Below are 17,245 nucleotides of genomic sequence, written 5' to 3' on the forward strand. Positions count from 1 at the left end.
CCAAAAGACACGTCATGTTTCATGTAATTCTTTCAACATAATATAATTCACTTAAGGTGTTTTAGTCACAGCATTTCATTTTGTGATCTCTGTCTTATCTTTCACGCTAAGCTGCTCTAAACTGTGTGGGATGACACCATGTGAATAACCTAGGAAATACCTAATTCTGAACATAATCAGTAAGTTGATGCTGTTTTAGAGCCAGTCACAGTACTTGACAAGTATGATTCCATTCCAGAGAGGATGGCAGGCTGCGGCATTTTCTTTGTACCGATGCTGCTTACTGGAATTCATCAGTTTATATCAGATTATTTAGCCTGGGGAAAATATATGGGTTGTGCAAGTGGGGAACTCTTTCTGATTACCTGTTGCCGCTTTCTAGTATGATGCTGCATATGTTGCTTGTGATCTAGCTTCTCTAAATTTTGACTTGGATAACTAGTTCTTATATACCTAAAATGCCTAGGAAATGTCACTGGTGTGGACTTTTTGTCTTAAGATGCTTTCTGTGCTGTTTAACATGGAGATAGTTTTCCTTTTTCTTTAAGATGTAGGAAGGAGTGCATTCTCTAATGAGTAGACACAGGTCTTAGTGGGTTGCAAGTTCAAAATGGTAAGAAGCAGAAAGGTAGGCTACTATCATTATTTCAACAGCTTATTAATAAACAGTATTAGGGAAATTTGAGTATCAAAATAGTACAGTTTGATCGTACTATAGTTTTTTTCCATAAGACGTAAAGATTGAGCCAAATGCCTGCTTGGAATAGATTTGTATAATAAAACAGCATCTATTCTGTACAGTTACCTGTCTGCAAGACAGTAGTGAAAAGAAACACGGTCACTAGTTCATTTCAATACAAACATAGCTTTATTTTTACTTAAATGCCAATGAAATAACTGTACAAATTCATTGTGCGACATTTACAGTACTGTTAGAAATTAAAACACATTTCTGATTATAGAAATACTGTTCACATTTGGAAAGTTGTGATTTTTCTGATACCAGTGAATATAAATGATCTACAGCCCTGAGTAATAACCTAGAAGAAGTAGGTAGAGGACTGCAGTCTTGGTATTGAGGTTTTTTAGATTTGTAGCACCTTCATGCTACAATAACTGGAAATTAAATGGCCTGAAATGCATGGAAAATATTGAATAAAGATTTGCAATATTAAGTGAATAATACTCTTACAATTAACTTGTTCTTCAGTTTTCATTTCATGCTGTTTGCAAAACTTCATCAGTAGTATATCAAGTACCTTTGCCACATAATTTTCCTGGAGGGGTCAGAACCATGCGTGCATCTACTTCTACTCGCTGATGGTGCGGATGTCAAGGAGAATAGCGTTCGTGCTAGGGCATGTTCAGTGCCATGGCTTGAATTAAATTTTAAGTCGCAAGATTCAAGACTTGTTTAAATGAGAGATTTAAGTGAACTGCTCCATTGATACATGTTGCATAACTTGCTTTTGGAATTGGCTGATATTTTATTTTGGTTATCAAGAAGTTGTAGTTTGAAGCATTCTGAACGAATTCTGATGTAATAACAAGTATTTCAGGTTTTTGATTGTAAGTTAAGTTGCTCGATTTTGTTAATGTGTGTAGATTAAACTTTGTGTTATTGGAGAGTGTCATGGCATTGAACATGTTGCATTTTCCTCTACTTCTATCTTTTTTTATTTCATATTATGAAGAGCAAGGAATAACTTGCCTGCAATTCTAAGTCAAGACAGAGCAAAAAGAGAGATCAGCCCCTACCACTCTTCTCATGCTGAAGCTGGACCATGTTAGCTTCCCAGTTTACCCCTTCTTAGTAGATAGACATCATGGCATTGTCATATTTAATTCCTAAATTCAAAACAGTTGTTCCTTGTATTTGAAATATCCTAGTACATGTGAAGCAAACATAGATATACATGCTAGCAGTTTTTCTCAAGAATTACTTCTGATTAGTGAAACAGCTAGGTTTAATTTCTTTATATTTTCCCTTCCTTATGCATGGCATCATAACTTACAAAGTATCTGTGCTGCTATATTACAAGAACTGCTCACTAGCAAATCAAGCAAGACAATGCAGATATGATACAGGACTTCTGTTTCTTCCAGTTGTTTAACAACAAAATAATACAATCAGTACTTAAAATTCAGATGTTTATTCTGTGCAAGTAAAATTGAAAATTTAAATACAAAATAAGCACATTTTAAAAAACAAGATCATAAGTTAGTTTTACTCAATTAAGACATATTAAAATAAGTAGCAGCTTAGTATCGAGACATTAGTCTGCACTTCTTTAGGAACTGTTATTTTCTTTAGATCAGTCAGACTTTCAGATTTCTCCTGTTTTGATTCATTATTTGACCTGGATGTTCCCCCCCTCCCACCTCCGCTATGTATCACAGGAATAACCTCAAAGAGCATGAGCTCCTAGCCAATAAACAGTGCCACTGCATTAAGCATTACAGCATAAAACAAACATATCTCACAGATGCTCGCTTTGGAGGGCACATCAGTACTCAGAATGCTGGTAGTGGCTTCCTCTCTCCTTAAGGTAGCAGTTGTGCTTTGAGGCATTCTGGAGTAGTTTGTTGGCATTCCACTGGTAATACCGAGAGTCATAGGAGTGGTGGAAGATCCCGTTGAATGAGTCAGGCTTGAGTTTACATCGGTTGAATCTTTAATGAAGATGGTGTGTGTGGCAGCTGCTTCATACGTGCTGACCTTCCTGGTTGTTGGCTCTTCAGGGTAGGGGAGCAGGGGCCGGTCCGTGTTTGTGAACAGTATTGTCTGGCTTAACGAAGCCAAGGTAGTAACTTCCTTAGCTTTGAATTGTTTATGCATTTTTGTCATTTGGGTTGATTCAGCTGCAGCCGGAGAGGCAGTAGTGTCTGCTGCCTTCATTCCTTTAATCATGAAGCTGGCGTCTGGCACAGTGGTGGAGATTGGCGTGACATCGGCCCACAGCATTGACTGGTCAGCGCAGGGAGCCCCTTGGACCATGGCAGTGGTGCCCTGCACCCATTTAAGTAAATAGGAGATATTTTGTTGATCGCTGCAGGACCATGGATTGTTGTATAGTGTTACTACTTGCAGCTGAAAGAGCTGGTCAAAAGCTTTGTCGGGAATGTATGTGAACTTGTTGTTGTGTAGGTAGAGGCTTGTGAGGTGTTGTAATCTCACCAGCGTTCCTGGAAGTATCTGAGACAAGAAGTTATTGGATAGATCCACTGTCTCTATGTTGTAGGGCATGTTGGTTGGAACTGTCCAAAGTTTGTTGCTGCTGAGGTTGAGAAACTTGAGACTACTCAGTGTGTTGTTGATCAAAACAGCTCTTTCCACCATATTCCTGGAAACATCCAGCACTTTAAGGTTCCACTGGTAAGCTGTGTCAAGTTTCTGAAGGACTTTAATGTTGTTATTTATGGCATATAATTCCCATAAGGACTTGGGCAGATGAGCAGGAACATTCTTGAGCCAATTATTTGAAATATCAAGGGTCCTCAAATTGCTGAATCTTGTCAGCTGGTGATCGAGATCTACAAACTGGTTAAATGACAGATTTAAATATGTAATGTTGTCTTGAAGTCCTTGTGGCAATACTGTTAAATTTCTGCCTGAGCAGTCCACGTTCCTGTTGTTTCCTGAGCATGTACAGTTAGAAGGACAGATACCCAGAACAGTGGGTATGAAAAACAGAAGGACCAGCAGGCAGGTAGATGTTTTCAGTATCTGTTGTTCCATTGCTGCCTAAAAATAAATATACCAAAATGACACCCTTTAAATCCATGAAATGTATTTTATTTATTTGTAAGGGCTGTCTTTGCAGTGATTGGTTGCAGCAGAAATTAAGTAAAAAATATCAATAAACCCCTTTGTGGCACGGTCCTTTTTGTATTTGTTCAAGAGAGACTTTACAAAGCATCCCTTCAGAGCCTGTCATGTTGTCTGCCAGAACGAGACTTGTTTTTTCATCTGCCTTTCCCCCTCAAGCTCAAATGAGGGCTTTCTTCCGAAAATGAAAGTCTCTTCCAATCGTTATACAATGTCTGCTTCTTGTTTTTAGTGATTTCAAGCCTATATTATGTTTGGAATAATGTGTTCTTTTATACAGGATGAAAAAATGGCTGTCAACTGGATTTGCTTTACAAATCTCTGCAGTAATGTAGCAGAACCCCCCCATACATGCATGCTGTTTGCTAAAGTAGAATTGCTTAAAATACATCGTAAATTGTTAGGAATTTAGTTGGAAACCCAAATTCTGCATTCATAGTAACATGCACAGTCGTACTTTTCCTTATTATTGTTTCGGTTACATTCTCAAAGCTGCTAACACATGTTTGAAAGCTGAATTCATGTTAGTAAGAAATCTCTGACACTGCAGCAAATTCCTGGTGCAAGCATCTCTTATCAACTAATAATTTCGTTCTTATTTCTGTCTCTAATTTTGTAGTAGGTTTTGTGATTAAAAACAAAAAACACAAACTTACCGTAATGTCTTCTGCAATATCAGCACATTATTTCTGTGAAAGATTTAAGCTTAGAGGTCGTCTTGTTCTAGAGAGTAGCTACAGTTGCTGTCTGTGGATTGTGCTTGCCTCTTCAGCTGCATCGTATTGCTGCTAGCTGGGGCTCTGCAACCACCTGATCTGCACTACATTGGAGGACTGCAGAGCTGTCGCTGGTGCTGACTCAAATTTATTGCAAAGCATACATATTCAATAAAATAGTTGGGTTTTCTAATTTGAATCAGTTAACATCTTTATGTATTTGTAGCCATAATACTGCATCAAAATGTAACGTATTAAATTTTCTTAGTGTATGAGCCTATTTAAATGTCCCCATTTAAAAAGTCCTGTAAGTTGTGCTCTTTTCTACTTTCCCTTGGTCTCTGTTCCAGTAAGAAAGGTTAATGTTAATTTAGGTTTCCTATCTTGAACTTACTTAAGCTACCCAGACAGAATATCTTTTCCTAATTTAAAAATCCTTGGTTTTGTGCTTTGATCAGGTTGTCTCTGTGTTGTTGGGTATAAAACAGGCTGCAGGACTTCACTGCTTTCTATAGAAAATCTTTATCTGCTTTTCTCCAGACAATATGGCAAGGGTATGCATAGTTTGTAAAGCATACATTTGTAACATACAAAATTTATGCATATATTTTACTGTGGTTCAGTGCATAGAGCCTCAGAGTCTTTGAGTTACCAGAATGCTGTTCTTCAGGCATACACACTCATACATCTCATATAAACATCTTTTCCTGCTTTCTTTGTACATGCATCAGCGTTGAATTGCATATGTGCAACTTAAGACTTAATTTTTATTGGTAGTTTTTGAAATTTAAAGTCAATTGTAATAGGTACATATATATGTGACATCCAAACATATATTCCCTCCCCCAGCAAACTCAAGGCTGCAAGTTCTTTGTCGTGTCTCTTTGCAGAGATGCCATGGAAACCTAGCCTTGCTATCCAGCAGCTTCTCTCTACAAATCTAGGCATTAAATGCCAGTAAAATAAATGTTTCTAATTCACCTTGGATTCCCTTCAATTTATTGTCAAATAGGTCAAATAAAAATGCATGGTTCTGGTCAGGATGGTGAACTGCTCATACTTGGGGCCCAGAAAGGAACTTCTCCAACACCTGGACATCTGGAGTTAAAGGAACCTGCAATCTAGACAACCTTAAACCATTTTTTCAAGTTTAATAACATTGAATCAATTCTGAAAATCCTACTTGAGGGGAAGAAATTAGTAAACATATGCAGCTAATTCCAATAGTCATTTGCCTGGATGTTCTGTGGACTGTTCGTTTCATCCATCAACACCAAGTATATCGGTCAAACGCCACCTTTCCCTTCTTCATGTGTCTGTAGCCATATCCTCTTTTTCACTATACTACCAAAAGTTATACTACTATATTACTGAAAGATAACTCAAAGTAATGGGAGGTTTTACATCAGTAAGCATTTCATCAGTCTTTGATCTGGAGCTCTTCTTCCTCTTCATAAAGGACTGGTAGCTGCTGGGGGATTTGCTTTGAATACCTGTCATCCAGAGTTCCCCAGCAGTTTCTCAATCTGATGCAGAAAATAGACCTTCTGTATGAGACAGTCTGTATGTATGCATGCCAGAGCATTTGGACTGTTTTGAATTAGAAGCTTTGTATCTAAGCAAATAACTCTGTTATGCTTTTAGCAACCAAAACATCTTCAAATTAGAAAGCTTTATTAAAATTAACTTGAATTCATTGCGTTCATTTTAGTCTAATAGAACAAACCTTTGCAAGAAGCTCCAAGTCCCTCTAAAGTTTTACTCTCCACATCCATCTGCATGTTTCATGTACTGACACACAAAGGTACACACAGTTTTCTGCAGCCTCCAATATCAAGAATTGTTGGTTATCTGCACAGTGGAGTCACTATTAGGCCGTGCAGTGGGCACCAGGCGTGCTGTCTTCTGGCGTGGTTTGTTTCAGGCAGAAAGGGGGGGGGGGTGCTTCCCATTTTGTGAAAGCCGATGTTGAGAAATGCTGGGGAGCTGTTGCTCGTGCTGCGGTCTCACTGTTCTTGCCTGTGTCAACTTCTCCATTATTCAGTTATTTGAAGTTCAGTTATTTGAAGAGTGCTTCACTTAAGAAAAATGAGAAGCGTTTTGGAAAGTTATTTTGGCAGTCTACTGAGGGTGTTCTGGCTGTGGCAGAGGCTCACAAATCTCTTCAATAATTAGCTCTGGTGGTGGGGGATATGGTTCCTTCATTTCCGAGGGAAGTTCCTCTTGCTGGCCAGGATCCGAGGCGTGCTCCTCAGCTGGCCCAGTCAGCCATTCAGGGGGAGGAGGCAGCTCGGAGCACTCAGCAAGCTGTGGGCACAGCACCTGTTCTGGGCTTGCTGCTTCTGGGCCTGGGGCCGTTGCTCCAGCAGTGTCGGTGGCAGAGCAGCTGTGCTCTGCCGGGGTCTGCTGAGTGCTGGAGGTGCCATTGGGTGGTTTCTCTAATGCAGGAGGGTCATGTTGTACCAATGGTTCTTCTCTTAATTTCCAAGGCAACATAAATAAAACTGATGAACGTTTGGTAGCCTGGCCAGAGTCCATAAAGGCATCTGGAGTGTCTCCATCTGCAAATGGAGACTGACCTGCCCAATTTGAATCGGCTAGCAACGGCTTCTTGCAGCATTTCCATAGAACAATGGTACTAATAGCGATCACCATACCAACCAAAACAATGCCCATTATCGTTGCTGCTACCCAGCTGCCGTTGGTGGGCTCTATGTGTAGTTCAGGCAGCTGTGGCAGTGTTGTCCCAGCAGTCAGAACTCCTGCAGGCTTCTGCATGCTGGGGCTGGTTGTTTGCAGTTGGTACGTGGTAGATCTGTCCTCTGCTGGGCTCCTGGTGCTGCTATACACACTGCTTTCATTTGTGGAAACATTTGCCGGGCTCCTGGTGCTGATATACACGCTGCTTTCATTTGTGGAAACATTTGAAGGTATTTCAGTGGAAAGTGATTCCCAAATTTCTCCACACAAGAGGACCAATATTACTGCATTGTTGACCATTTTCCTTCAGTCTGTTTAAATACGTCCCGTCCTACATCAAGAATAAAGTAAAACACACTAAATTGAACCTGAAGTGACTGGTACCACTGATGCCAGACAATTTTATATTTACAGTCTAAAAAAATTAGGCTAGATTTAACCTGCATGTTTTTTGCCATTTGTGTGGACAACAGCTTTGTCACTGACATCAATATCATGGTGGGTTCTTTTTGTTTTCCAAGAGAAGTGCAAAGTTTGTTTCAAAATAACTTTTGTCCATCACAGAAATGATTATGGATGTGGAATGGAATATGAAGCACTCACAGCAGTATTGACAAACAAGAGTAAAGAAAATTGTCCTACTTTATGTATGGAGGACTGAGAGAGAAATCTAGAGATAAGCTGAGACCTGGGTAAAAGGTTCTTTAAGGTTTATTTCCTGTTCTTCCTACACTTCCGCAGTTAAGGTTAGAGTGTAATAATCTTGCAAAGGTTCCCAAATATTGCAAATGTAATGGTACAGAACTCCAATGTTAAACTGCCTTTGTAAATTAACCCCTCATGGGGGGCAGTTTTTGTAACAGGAGGTTGGGTTAACGACAAGAGGTTGGGATGGAGCAGGCTTTTTTTCCTGCTCAGAGTTCAGGTTTCAGAATGGTTGTGTGACACAAAGCATTAAAATGCAGCCAGCCATTGTGATTTCTATCTGAAGTGACTATGTGCATTTTGAGATAGTTTGTGATCACACTGCTCATGTGAAACTGCCTCTGGAGCTTCAGTATATGCAACTATAGAAGTCCGTTTCAGATGCAGCAATGCAAACACAGCAGATTAATGCTTCTAGAGAACATAATCTAAACTGTAAGATTTAAAACAGATAAAATTGACCCCATTTTATTTCCTTCTGCTCAAAAATATATTCTGCTTCAAAGTCTATTAAAATGCTGTATATGTGTAGAGCTCATGACAGCTCACAGTAGCAAAACCTTAGGAACTAGATGGAATGCCTGCATCTTCAAAGTACTCCTGGAACTTTGAATTAGCTGAGGAAGTGCTATAGCGATTGCAGTTCATTTAAAAAGAAATAATGCAAATATTAAGCCTTTACATTTTGAAATTTGATTCTTACCTTTGTCTTCTGTCAAGCAAGCAATCTCTTTCTTTTGTATGAAGCCTTAGGAGGACAGACTGTACTAGGAGTCGAGCAGCTCTAAAATGGCTTGTCTCACGTTGAAGCAAGTTTCTGCAGCTAAAGAGGAAGTTTACCAACACTTGCTGCAGGAAGTATCAAGAGTAGGAGGATTACTAAGAAGCTTAGCTCAAGGTTTGCATGATTTAAAAGCAAACTTTTCAGCTCAATTGTCTTTATGAAACTGAAATATTGAGGTGGCCTTTGCTGTGTATGTGCCTGTTACATAGGAATTCATGAACACTTGTTTTCCAGTCCTTGTTGAAAATAGATGTGGTTACAATTTTTTTGAATGACACAGAGCTAAGTTTGGATTGGATTTCATTTTTACTGATAAAAATTCAGTGGTGGTTTTGATGAGCTATCATTGTTATTAATGGAAATGCAACCGTAGGCTCGCTATAGTGACTCATAGAGTACTATCTGATCACGAGGTGCTGGCTTGCATGTCTTCCTTTAGGTAGCTGTGTTACAGGCAGATAGCAGCAGATCTCACCCTTTGGCTGCCTCCCCTTCCCCACTCTGCTCTTCTGTCTGGACAGTGCTGGCACCTGTTGCCACCGTTAAAGGAGGACTGCCTGCTCTAAGCAGTTGTTTTCCTGCTGTCTTTCTTTGTCCATATCATAACCCAAACTACCTTTTGTCTCCTTGACAAAAGAAACGTGCACAAGTCTTATCTTCATGGCATTTATCAAGTGCATTCTTGTGCCTTCCACCACAGCTATCCAATGTCCCATGCCTGCTGCTGTGTTCTGCTGGCTGTGCTGGCTCTTCTCCAGTCTCTTGCCAACTCTTGCTGCACATGCAAATCCTGATCCTGTGCTGATATTAGGACTCACGCTTTCCCGAGTCTTTTACCTCATCCAAGTTGCCTTCAATCCTGGCAGTTTCACCTACCTTTGGCCGCAGATCCCACCCTCATTACTGTTTCTTGTCCTTCTTTCCACTGATAGGATTGTGATTCTCTACTTTTTTTTTTTTGTGATGCTGCTGTTTTACCTCTTATGACATTGAGAAGAAACAGAACATAAACTTGATTTAAAAAACTGATATTTCTGGTTTATTGATGGTTACAAGAAAGAGTTCTTATATTTTAACACACAGTGCAAACTTCGCATGTTTGCACCTAAATTCAAAGCAGAATGCATGATTGCGCTCAGCCTGGTTCAAAAGCAGTTAAGCTGATTTAAGAAGTTTTGATGGAATAAACCTGCAAAGACATTTCAACAGAGTAGTTCCTGATTCGATAATGGCATCGACATTGTGACTGAATTATGGTTTTCTTAGAATAGCAAGTGGGATGTGCCTATGTAGCACTTCAGTCTACGTAAATATAGCATATTCAAACTGTCCTTTTCTTTTTTTGTCCCTCAGTGGTCTTTAAAAATGGCAAAGTTCTGTTCTGCTTTATCCTGTTTGGTTCCTACAACCATGATTTCTGGTTAAAGGAGTTAAAACAGCCTTGGTGCTGTTTCTAAAAATCTCTTCAACGCAGTCCTACTCCCTTCTAGCTGTACAGGTTTTTACAGCATACCCACTACATTAAAAATGAGAAACCTGGAGGTTTAGTTTTCTCATGTTACAGTGTGTGTTGTTACTTGAAAGTGAAGTTTTTGTCTCATATTAATCCAGTATAAAATGTAAAAGCTGAAGGTCTTTTTAGCTGACTAAATCTCAACTACAAAATGGGTTGAATTGCTTTTGTGTGACATTGTTCCTTTGTTTTCATGTTTATTATCTGTGTCTTTAGTGTAACTCTCAGTAGATTCGTCTTGGGTTTTTGTTTGGACTGCAGCATCTCTCGCTGATAGCAAGTCCTGCATTACCAAGTCAGTCCCAGTTGTCTCCTTAGGGATCCTCTGCCACGTTCCTGCTGCACTTGGCCAGAAGCTGTTGGTAGCCAGAATATCACCATTACTCCTGGGCCGACGTTTTTCTTGTTGAGCTTTTTTGAGATAGGAGAGTTTATTTGCCATTACAATAGTTGACAGAAACAAGAAGGTGCAGATGAGTACAAGGGCTGCTATTATAATGAAGCAAATCAGTATAAGAAACTTATTGTCTTCACATGTTTCTTTTGTCATGGTCATCTTGGGTTTGCTGGTATTCCTTGGTCCTCCAGTGCTGGGAACACTTTGGGCAGAGGAAGATGTGGAGGAGTTTGGGTCCATCGTTGAAGATAAAGACTGGGGGGTGGCTGTCTGCATTTCAGCAGTGGGTGTTGGTTTCCCATTAAAATCAGTGCCTGGAAGAGATGTTGTGTTGTCTTCTGTTATGTTCTGACTGCAAGTTAGGTTTTGGCAGATTGGATACCAGATTTCATTGCTAACCCTGGGGTAGTCGGTATGGTTTGCACTTATTTGCAAACACAATGAAAAGATTATCACAAGAGGGAAAGCAGAATGTGGTTTGCCATGTCTCTTTGTCTTCATCTTCCTCTTTGGTCACCTACTAAAACAGAAATTCTGGTGTTAGGAATTAGCAATGCCAGTTCTTAGAGGTCTGAATCAGACTTCTTGGGTTTAGTATCCAGCTGCTTTTCTGATCAGAAATGTGTTGTAACTTGGCCTCGTGCTCACCATGTGTAGGAGGGAGCATTGAGCTGCTTGGAATCCTGATTGAATTGGTGGTCTCAAACTTCAGCTCTTACAGTGTTAAATTTCAATGTTTGGAGGTTTATGTGTGATGTTCATGAAGATGAAAAAAGAACATGGAGTAGAGGAAAGTGTTTTCTGCTGTGTGCTCACTGATTTGTGCATGTACGTACAGAGTCTGCCGTAGTTCCTCCTCTTTAAAGCTAACCATATTACATCTTTAAGTTCATCACTTCTGCTTTTAAATGAGGAAGGGAGGCACCACCCACATAAAACCTACAAAGTACCGTCTTTTCTTCACCATGTTTCCCCAAATATGGGAGAAGTAACTGCACTTGTACAGATGGCCACGTGGAGAGCTTTAATTGAAAGTGTTCCTCTAAGTGGCAGCAGTAATTTCTTCTAATCATTCTTACTTCTTATCACAACTGTCTGGAGTTTTTCATAAATCCCTAGGAAAATGTTTGTTCTTTAATATCTGATTCATTGTACAAAAGCCTGTTTATCACAAATGTACTTCAGATTGTGACATTTCCTTTCAAACCTCTGAAATTATGCAGATTACCATTAGTATTATACTCTGCTCTATACTGGGGTAACCAGATTTGTACCATGAATCAGAGACAAATAGGATAACCTCAGAGTGATGTTGACAAGTGAGAGAAGTTACTGCATCATGTCCGTGCTGAGTTTTCTCAGGTTTGCATGTGTGAGACACCCTCAGGTCTTATGGCTGGTTGTTGTGCTCCCTGTCTCTTACCTGTCCCTGTTAACAAAGTGAAGTGGTTCTTCCAAGTGCTGTAGATTACATCTTGTTTGTGTATAAATGCTATCAAGAATGACTGACGTTAACAGCGCTGTTTGTAGAAATGTGTTTCTTCTTGAAGCCGTTACTTTAAAGGTAACAAAGCACATCTATATGCTTCTAGGTTTTGGTAATTCTGAAACGTACCAGAAATAAATTTACTTTTGCCATGGTTGAAACTTAGTTCATTTACCAGAGAATTTAATGTGTTCACACTCAAAAATCAGAGAGGTAAGCTTGCCTGTCTTTTCAGCACCCAGATGACACCTTTCATACTGCAGGAGCCCCCCAGGGAAGGGAGCAGACAGTGCTGCTTACATGGCTGAGAGAGGAAAATATATTTGTATCTTTCTTTGCGGTTCACACATCAGGTAGAACTAAGGCTCTGAGATGAGTCCTTATTGTTAAGTTTGAATTAGAAAGGATCTTAGTAATCAGCTACAGCTTGGGTACAATATTTATCTTTCTGTAGTAACAGTTACTTGGGGAATGTCTTGTTGCACTCTACAAAAAGGAGGAAAAGTAGCAACAGCAAAACCTTTTTTGGGGGGAGGGAAACAAAACATTTCACAAAGTTTCTGCATGACATGCAGAAATGAGGTGCATTTCCTGGTACAGATGCACTCCAATCTTTTCTACTCGATAACTGCATCTGTACGACTGTTTATTTGGACCAGATATGCTTTTCTTAAAAGTAAATAAACCAATATTGTTAAGGACTTCAGTTGAAATCATGTTAGCAAAGGAACTGATCATTAAATGGCTTTTACTTTTTAGCTCAGCCCTTTGTGCCCAGGTATTGATAGGGTCCTCTGCCAGTGCACGGTAAGAGCTGCAGCGCTTAGAAACTACAGAGAAGTGTAGACTGCCACTGTTAGTTCCTCAGAGTCTGACTGTGAACAACTTCTAACATCACTAGAAGCAATTGTTTATCAGATTCCTTAAATCAGGCATTGAATTGTACTTAAACAAAAAAAAAAAAAGCCAAACTTTTTCATGTATAATTTCCTACAAAATCTTAAGACCTTAAGACCTTTATCTTGAAGTAGAACTGAAAGAAGAAGGAAAATATGCACTTACCTTTCCAAGGTGCAGTTGAAAGCAAGCTGGTGTTTGGGTATTTAGTCTTTTAACAGTAAGCTTTCTTTGTGCATGTGTTTGCTCTTTGGGTGCAAACGTCAATTAACATGAAGTAGACTTGGACAATGCTGTTGTGTTGTGTTTTTTTTTAAGCAAATCTGTAACTGAAATTACATGCCCTGTGTTCTAAGTGGAGAAGTAAAACCACAGTGATGACACACTTCCTTCTTTCTTTCTTCTTCTTTTTCTTTTTTTTAAACAACTATGCCATGACACATTAGAGGGGAAAAAACACCAACTTGCCCAAATGAGCTTTCTGAGTAACAGGAAGTAACACAGGAAAATAAAGTCTCTTGGGCAGACAAATGCATTTGTGAAGTGCATCTCCTCCGTTATGCTGTACTCAGTTGATTTACCTCAGATGTCACCAAGATCAGTGTCTCTCTGATGAAAATGACTTGAGCTTGCAGTAGGGTTTTCCATAGCATATTTTGCTTTGAAAGAGTTGAGATGATACTAGCTCAAAGCAGGCACAAGTCTTACTACTGCGAAGTTTGACTTTTTAATTCTTTCTAGTAAAATTTAATCTGCTGTGCTAACTCTGAAAACATGGTTCAGACAGCTCTGCCCAATCTCATAAAATTCAGTAAATCATTAAATGAGAAACAAAGGGTTCTTAGTATTTTCACAGTACCTGAATGCTTTTCACAGAATCACACACAGAATCACAGAATTACCCGGGTTGGAAGGGACCTCAAGGATCATGTAGTTCCAACCCCCTGCCTGGCAGGGCCACCAAACATACACCTTTACTAGATCAGGTTGCCCAGGGCCCCGTCCAACCTGGCCTTGAACACCTCCAAGGACGGGGCATCCACAACCTCACTGGGCCGCCTGTTCCAGGACCTAACCACTCTTCTAGTAAAGAACTTTCCCCTAACATCCAACCTAAATCTTCCCTCCTTCAACTTAAAACCATTTCCCCTAGTCCTGCTATTATCAGCCCTTTCGAAGAGTTTACTCCCTTCCTGGGAGTAAGTTCCCTTCAGGTACTGAAAGGCTGCAATGAGGTCACCCCGCAACCTTCTCTTCTCCAGGCTGAACAAACCCAACTCCCTCAGCCTGTCCTCATAGGGGAGGTGCTCCAGCCCCCTGATCATCTTTGTGGCCCTCCTCTGGACCCTTTCCAAAATCTCCATATCTTTTTTGTACTGAGGGCTCCACACCTGGACACAGTACTCCAGATGGGGCCTCACAAGAGCAGAGTAGAGAGGGACGATCACCTCCCTATCCCTGCTGACCACCCCTCTCCTGCTGGAGCCCAGATGGGTCCTCTGTACTACGCAAAGGACCAGCCATTCTTAGTAATGATCCACCAAGTACGAGAGTACATTATTGTGCTTTCTACAGTACTTGGCAGATAAAGTGAGCTGAAAAAAATTGTATGTGAGTGTTTAATTAGTCTTAACCAAGACTATTTAAATAATTTATTTCTATGTATAGAAGTAGGTATAATATGAATCCGTAGAAATGTGTTAAAAAAATGATAATAAAAATAGAGTTTGGGGTGATACTTTACAATTTTTTCAAAGAATCCCTTAACTTGCATCAGCTTTGAGCCAATCGCTGCACTCTTCCTCACCAGTGTGGATTTTATTTCTCCTTTTGTTGGAGGTGCTGGATGAGCCCCCTGGCTGTCCAGAGACTTCATGACTTCACGTGATAGGTGGTGTGGCACTTCAAAATGAAGTTAAATCCAAACCAAGCTTTAGCATACTGGACACTGAACGTGGTCGGAGTATGAGCCGTGGCAGAAATTGGGCTGTGGATGCCGGTCCAATATCATTGCTTTGAGTTTGACATTTTTGGGACTGTGTAAATGTCAATCTGTTTTAGTGTAACAGTGTCTGATGCACCACTGAAATGTTCTATTATGGATCTAAAAGGCAAACTCAACAGCGTCTGTCGTGTTTTCTTACAGTTTCAAGACTGGTCAGATCAATGGAGATTTATTGATATACCACGTCCTGCTGACTCTGAAGCCATACTACGCAAAGCCATATGAAATAGTAGTGGACCTCACACATGCTGGCCCCAGCAATCGCTTTAAAACAGACTTTCTTTCTAAATGGTTTGTAGTTTTTCCAGGCTTTGCTTATGAAAATGTCTCAGCGGTTTTTATTTACAACTGTAATTCTTGGGTCAGAGAATACACCAAATACCACGAAAGACTCTTGACAGGTTTGAAAGGAAGCAAAAGGCTTATTTTTATAGACTCTCCAGGAAAACTGGCGGAGCACATTGAACATGACCAGCAGAAACTTCCAGCAGCTACCTTAGCTTTGGAAGAGGACTTGAAAGTATTTCACAATGCCCTCAAATTGGCTCACAAAGACACCAAAGTGTCTATCAAAGTAAGTATTTTCATGCTTTATTAGTGAATTGGTCTGTTTTGATAAGATTTTGAATGCGTTTCTGCTGTCATTTAATTTTCTTTCCTATCTCATAGAGAAATCACAGCAAAAAGTATTATTGCATACAGTTTCATACATTTATCTCGGTCAGATAGAAATGTCAGCCTAGTCTCTTTTTGTCATTAAAAGCAGGTGCGCAACCATTTCTTCATTCTCTTTCTAAGGTTGGATCAACGGCTGTGCAGGTGACATCAGCAGAACGAACACGAGTCCTGGGACAGACAGTGTTTTTAAATGATATATACTATGCCTCTGAAATTGAGGAAATCTGTCTTGTTGATGAGAATCAGTTTACATTGACGATTGCCAACCAGGGAACACCACTCACCTTCATGCATCAGGAGTGTGAAGCCATTGTGAGGTCCATTATTCATATACGGACACGGTGGGAGCTGTCACAACCAGACTCCATCCCACAGCACACTAAAATTCGCCCAAAGGATGTTCCTGGAACACTACTGAACATAGCATTGCTCAACCTGGGAAGCTCAGACCCCAGTTTGCGGTATTGATCTTTTAAATTAATTTCCCTTTATAAGGAAAAGTGCAGTTTGCAATATATGTTTATTGGGTACATTTGATCTGCTTGGTGTTGAACTTCCTGCTTAATAACTGTACCTTGCAGAGCAAGTTCTTGGATCTCGTCAGAGAGGGCTGCCTCCAAAAATGAGTCCTTGCTCTACTGGGAGCCTCTGTGGCCCTTGGCTCCTGCCTCTCAGGTGCATTTGGAAATACTTAGCATTTCCAGGAACTGGATGCTCTTCTGAGGAGTCTAGTAACAAATTCTTGAAGCACTCTGTCACCTTATCAGAAAATGTTTAAAATAAAGGAGTAATTTAATTCATTTGTCCAAGGCAAATGTTGCCTCTGAATCTTAACTGATGCAGAAAAGCAGCTCGGGGTTTAAATATAGTACATTATATAACAATATTGAGTTGGTTTTGGAAATGCGACTGCCATTACTGTGATGTCTCAGTGTAATGTGTGTATTTTAAAACAGACAAGAAGAATATTACAAATCACATTGCTTGCTTTGTTACAGGTCTGCTGCCTATAATCTTCTGTGTGCCTTAACCTGTACCTTTAATTTAAAGATTGAGGGCCAGTTACTGGAAACTTCAGGTCTATGTATTCCTGCCAACAACACACTCTTTATTGTGTCTATTAGTAAGACTCTTGCAGCTAACGAGCCACACCTTACCCTAGAATTCTTGGAAGAGTGTATTTCAGGATTTAGCAAATCTAGTAAGTAACACTGGTCTTTTTCAGTACTAACCATGAACACGAAACAATTAAAGCTGATAGCTGTCAAGTTTAACAGATTTACTCATGTTGCTGAATCACAGCAAGTTTAAGTTACTAATGCTTCCTAGAACTGATGTGGATGTTTTCAAGATGACCCACTTATATTTGTTTCCTAATAATCAAGTTTTATCAGATAATTCTGTATTTCTGTGATTCTCAGAAGCCAATGTTGTGCCCTGGGGGGGTGGTGTCTGTTGGAGCAGAAACTCCAACAGTACTTTGATTTACACACTTGAATGTACCCTTTTCTTTCTGCGTGGAAAGAAATGAAGCA

The 17,245-nt window shown here is 39.9% G+C and overlaps 4 protein-coding genes across 17 annotated transcripts in view; 1 reads left to right on the plus strand and 3 right to left on the minus strand.

Moving 5' to 3' along the window:
* The window catches only part of NF1 (neurofibromin 1), an 84,204-nt gene that overhangs the window by 44,586 nt on the left and 22,373 nt on the right, over positions 1-17,245 (plus strand). For 10 of the 13 annotated variants that reach the window (XM_085521657.1, XM_085521645.1, XM_085521646.1 and 7 more), the window contains 3 exons: positions 15,174-15,606; positions 15,831-16,171; positions 16,709-16,911. In XM_085521657.1, coding sequence (XP_085377783.1) covers positions 15,174-15,606; positions 15,831-16,171; positions 16,709-16,911 — 977 coding nt within the window. Of the gene's footprint in view, positions 1-5,557; positions 5,701-12,365; positions 12,471-15,173; positions 15,607-15,830; positions 16,172-16,708; positions 16,912-17,245 lie in introns of those variants that run through there. The other 3 variants (XM_085521651.1, XM_085521653.1, XM_085521654.1) reach the window with 3 other exon arrangements.
* OMG (oligodendrocyte myelin glycoprotein) lies at positions 850-4,661 on the minus strand. Its single transcript, XM_015881104.2, has 2 exons — positions 4,486-4,661; positions 850-3,745 (listed from the first exon to the last, which is right to left on the minus strand). Exon 2 carries the CDS (start codon positions 3,737-3,739, stop codon positions 2,426-2,428), a length of 1,314 nt encoding a protein of 437 aa, XP_015736590.2. The 5' UTR covers positions 3,740-3,745; positions 4,486-4,661; the 3' UTR covers positions 850-2,425.
* On the minus strand, positions 6,203-8,788 carry EVI2B (ecotropic viral integration site 2B). Its single transcript, XM_015881106.3, has 2 exons — positions 8,654-8,788; positions 6,203-7,576 (listed from the first exon to the last, which is right to left on the minus strand). Exon 2 carries the CDS (start codon positions 7,543-7,545, stop codon positions 6,667-6,669), a length of 879 nt encoding a protein of 292 aa, XP_015736592.2. The 5' UTR covers positions 7,546-7,576; positions 8,654-8,788; the 3' UTR covers positions 6,203-6,666.
* On the minus strand, positions 9,747-13,358 carry EVI2A (ecotropic viral integration site 2A). Of its 2 annotated transcripts, XM_015881109.3 has the most exons (3): positions 13,193-13,358; positions 12,068-12,248; positions 9,747-11,161 (listed from the first exon to the last, which is right to left on the minus strand). In XM_015881109.3, exon 3 carries the CDS (start codon positions 11,143-11,145, stop codon positions 10,381-10,383), a length of 765 nt encoding a protein of 254 aa, XP_015736595.2. In that variant the 5' UTR covers positions 11,146-11,161; positions 12,068-12,248; positions 13,193-13,358; the 3' UTR covers positions 9,747-10,380. The 2 variants fall into 2 exon arrangements, with proteins under 2 accessions (XP_015736595.2, XP_015736594.2); XM_015881108.3 differs by lacking the exon at positions 12,068-12,248 and having other exon boundaries at positions 13,193-13,330.

The sequence above is a fragment of the Coturnix japonica genome, chromosome 22 (genome assembly GCF_054131305.1).
Source record: "Coturnix japonica strain WE chromosome 22, WE-NBRP24, whole genome shotgun sequence".
Lineage (NCBI taxonomy): Eukaryota > Metazoa > Chordata > Aves > Galliformes > Phasianidae > Coturnix > Coturnix japonica.

Excerpts from the sequence above, each read along its gene's own strand:
- OMG (XM_015881104.2), bottom strand. The coding sequence starts at position 3,739 with ATGGAACAACAGATACTGAAAACATCTACCTGCCTGCTGGTCCTTCTG.
- EVI2A (XM_015881109.3), bottom strand. The coding sequence starts at position 11,145 with ATGAAGACAAAGAGACATGGCAAACCACATTCTGCTTTCCCTCTTGTG.
- EVI2B (XM_015881106.3), bottom strand. The coding sequence starts at position 7,545 with ATGGTCAACAATGCAGTAATATTGGTCCTCTTGTGTGGAGAAATTTGG.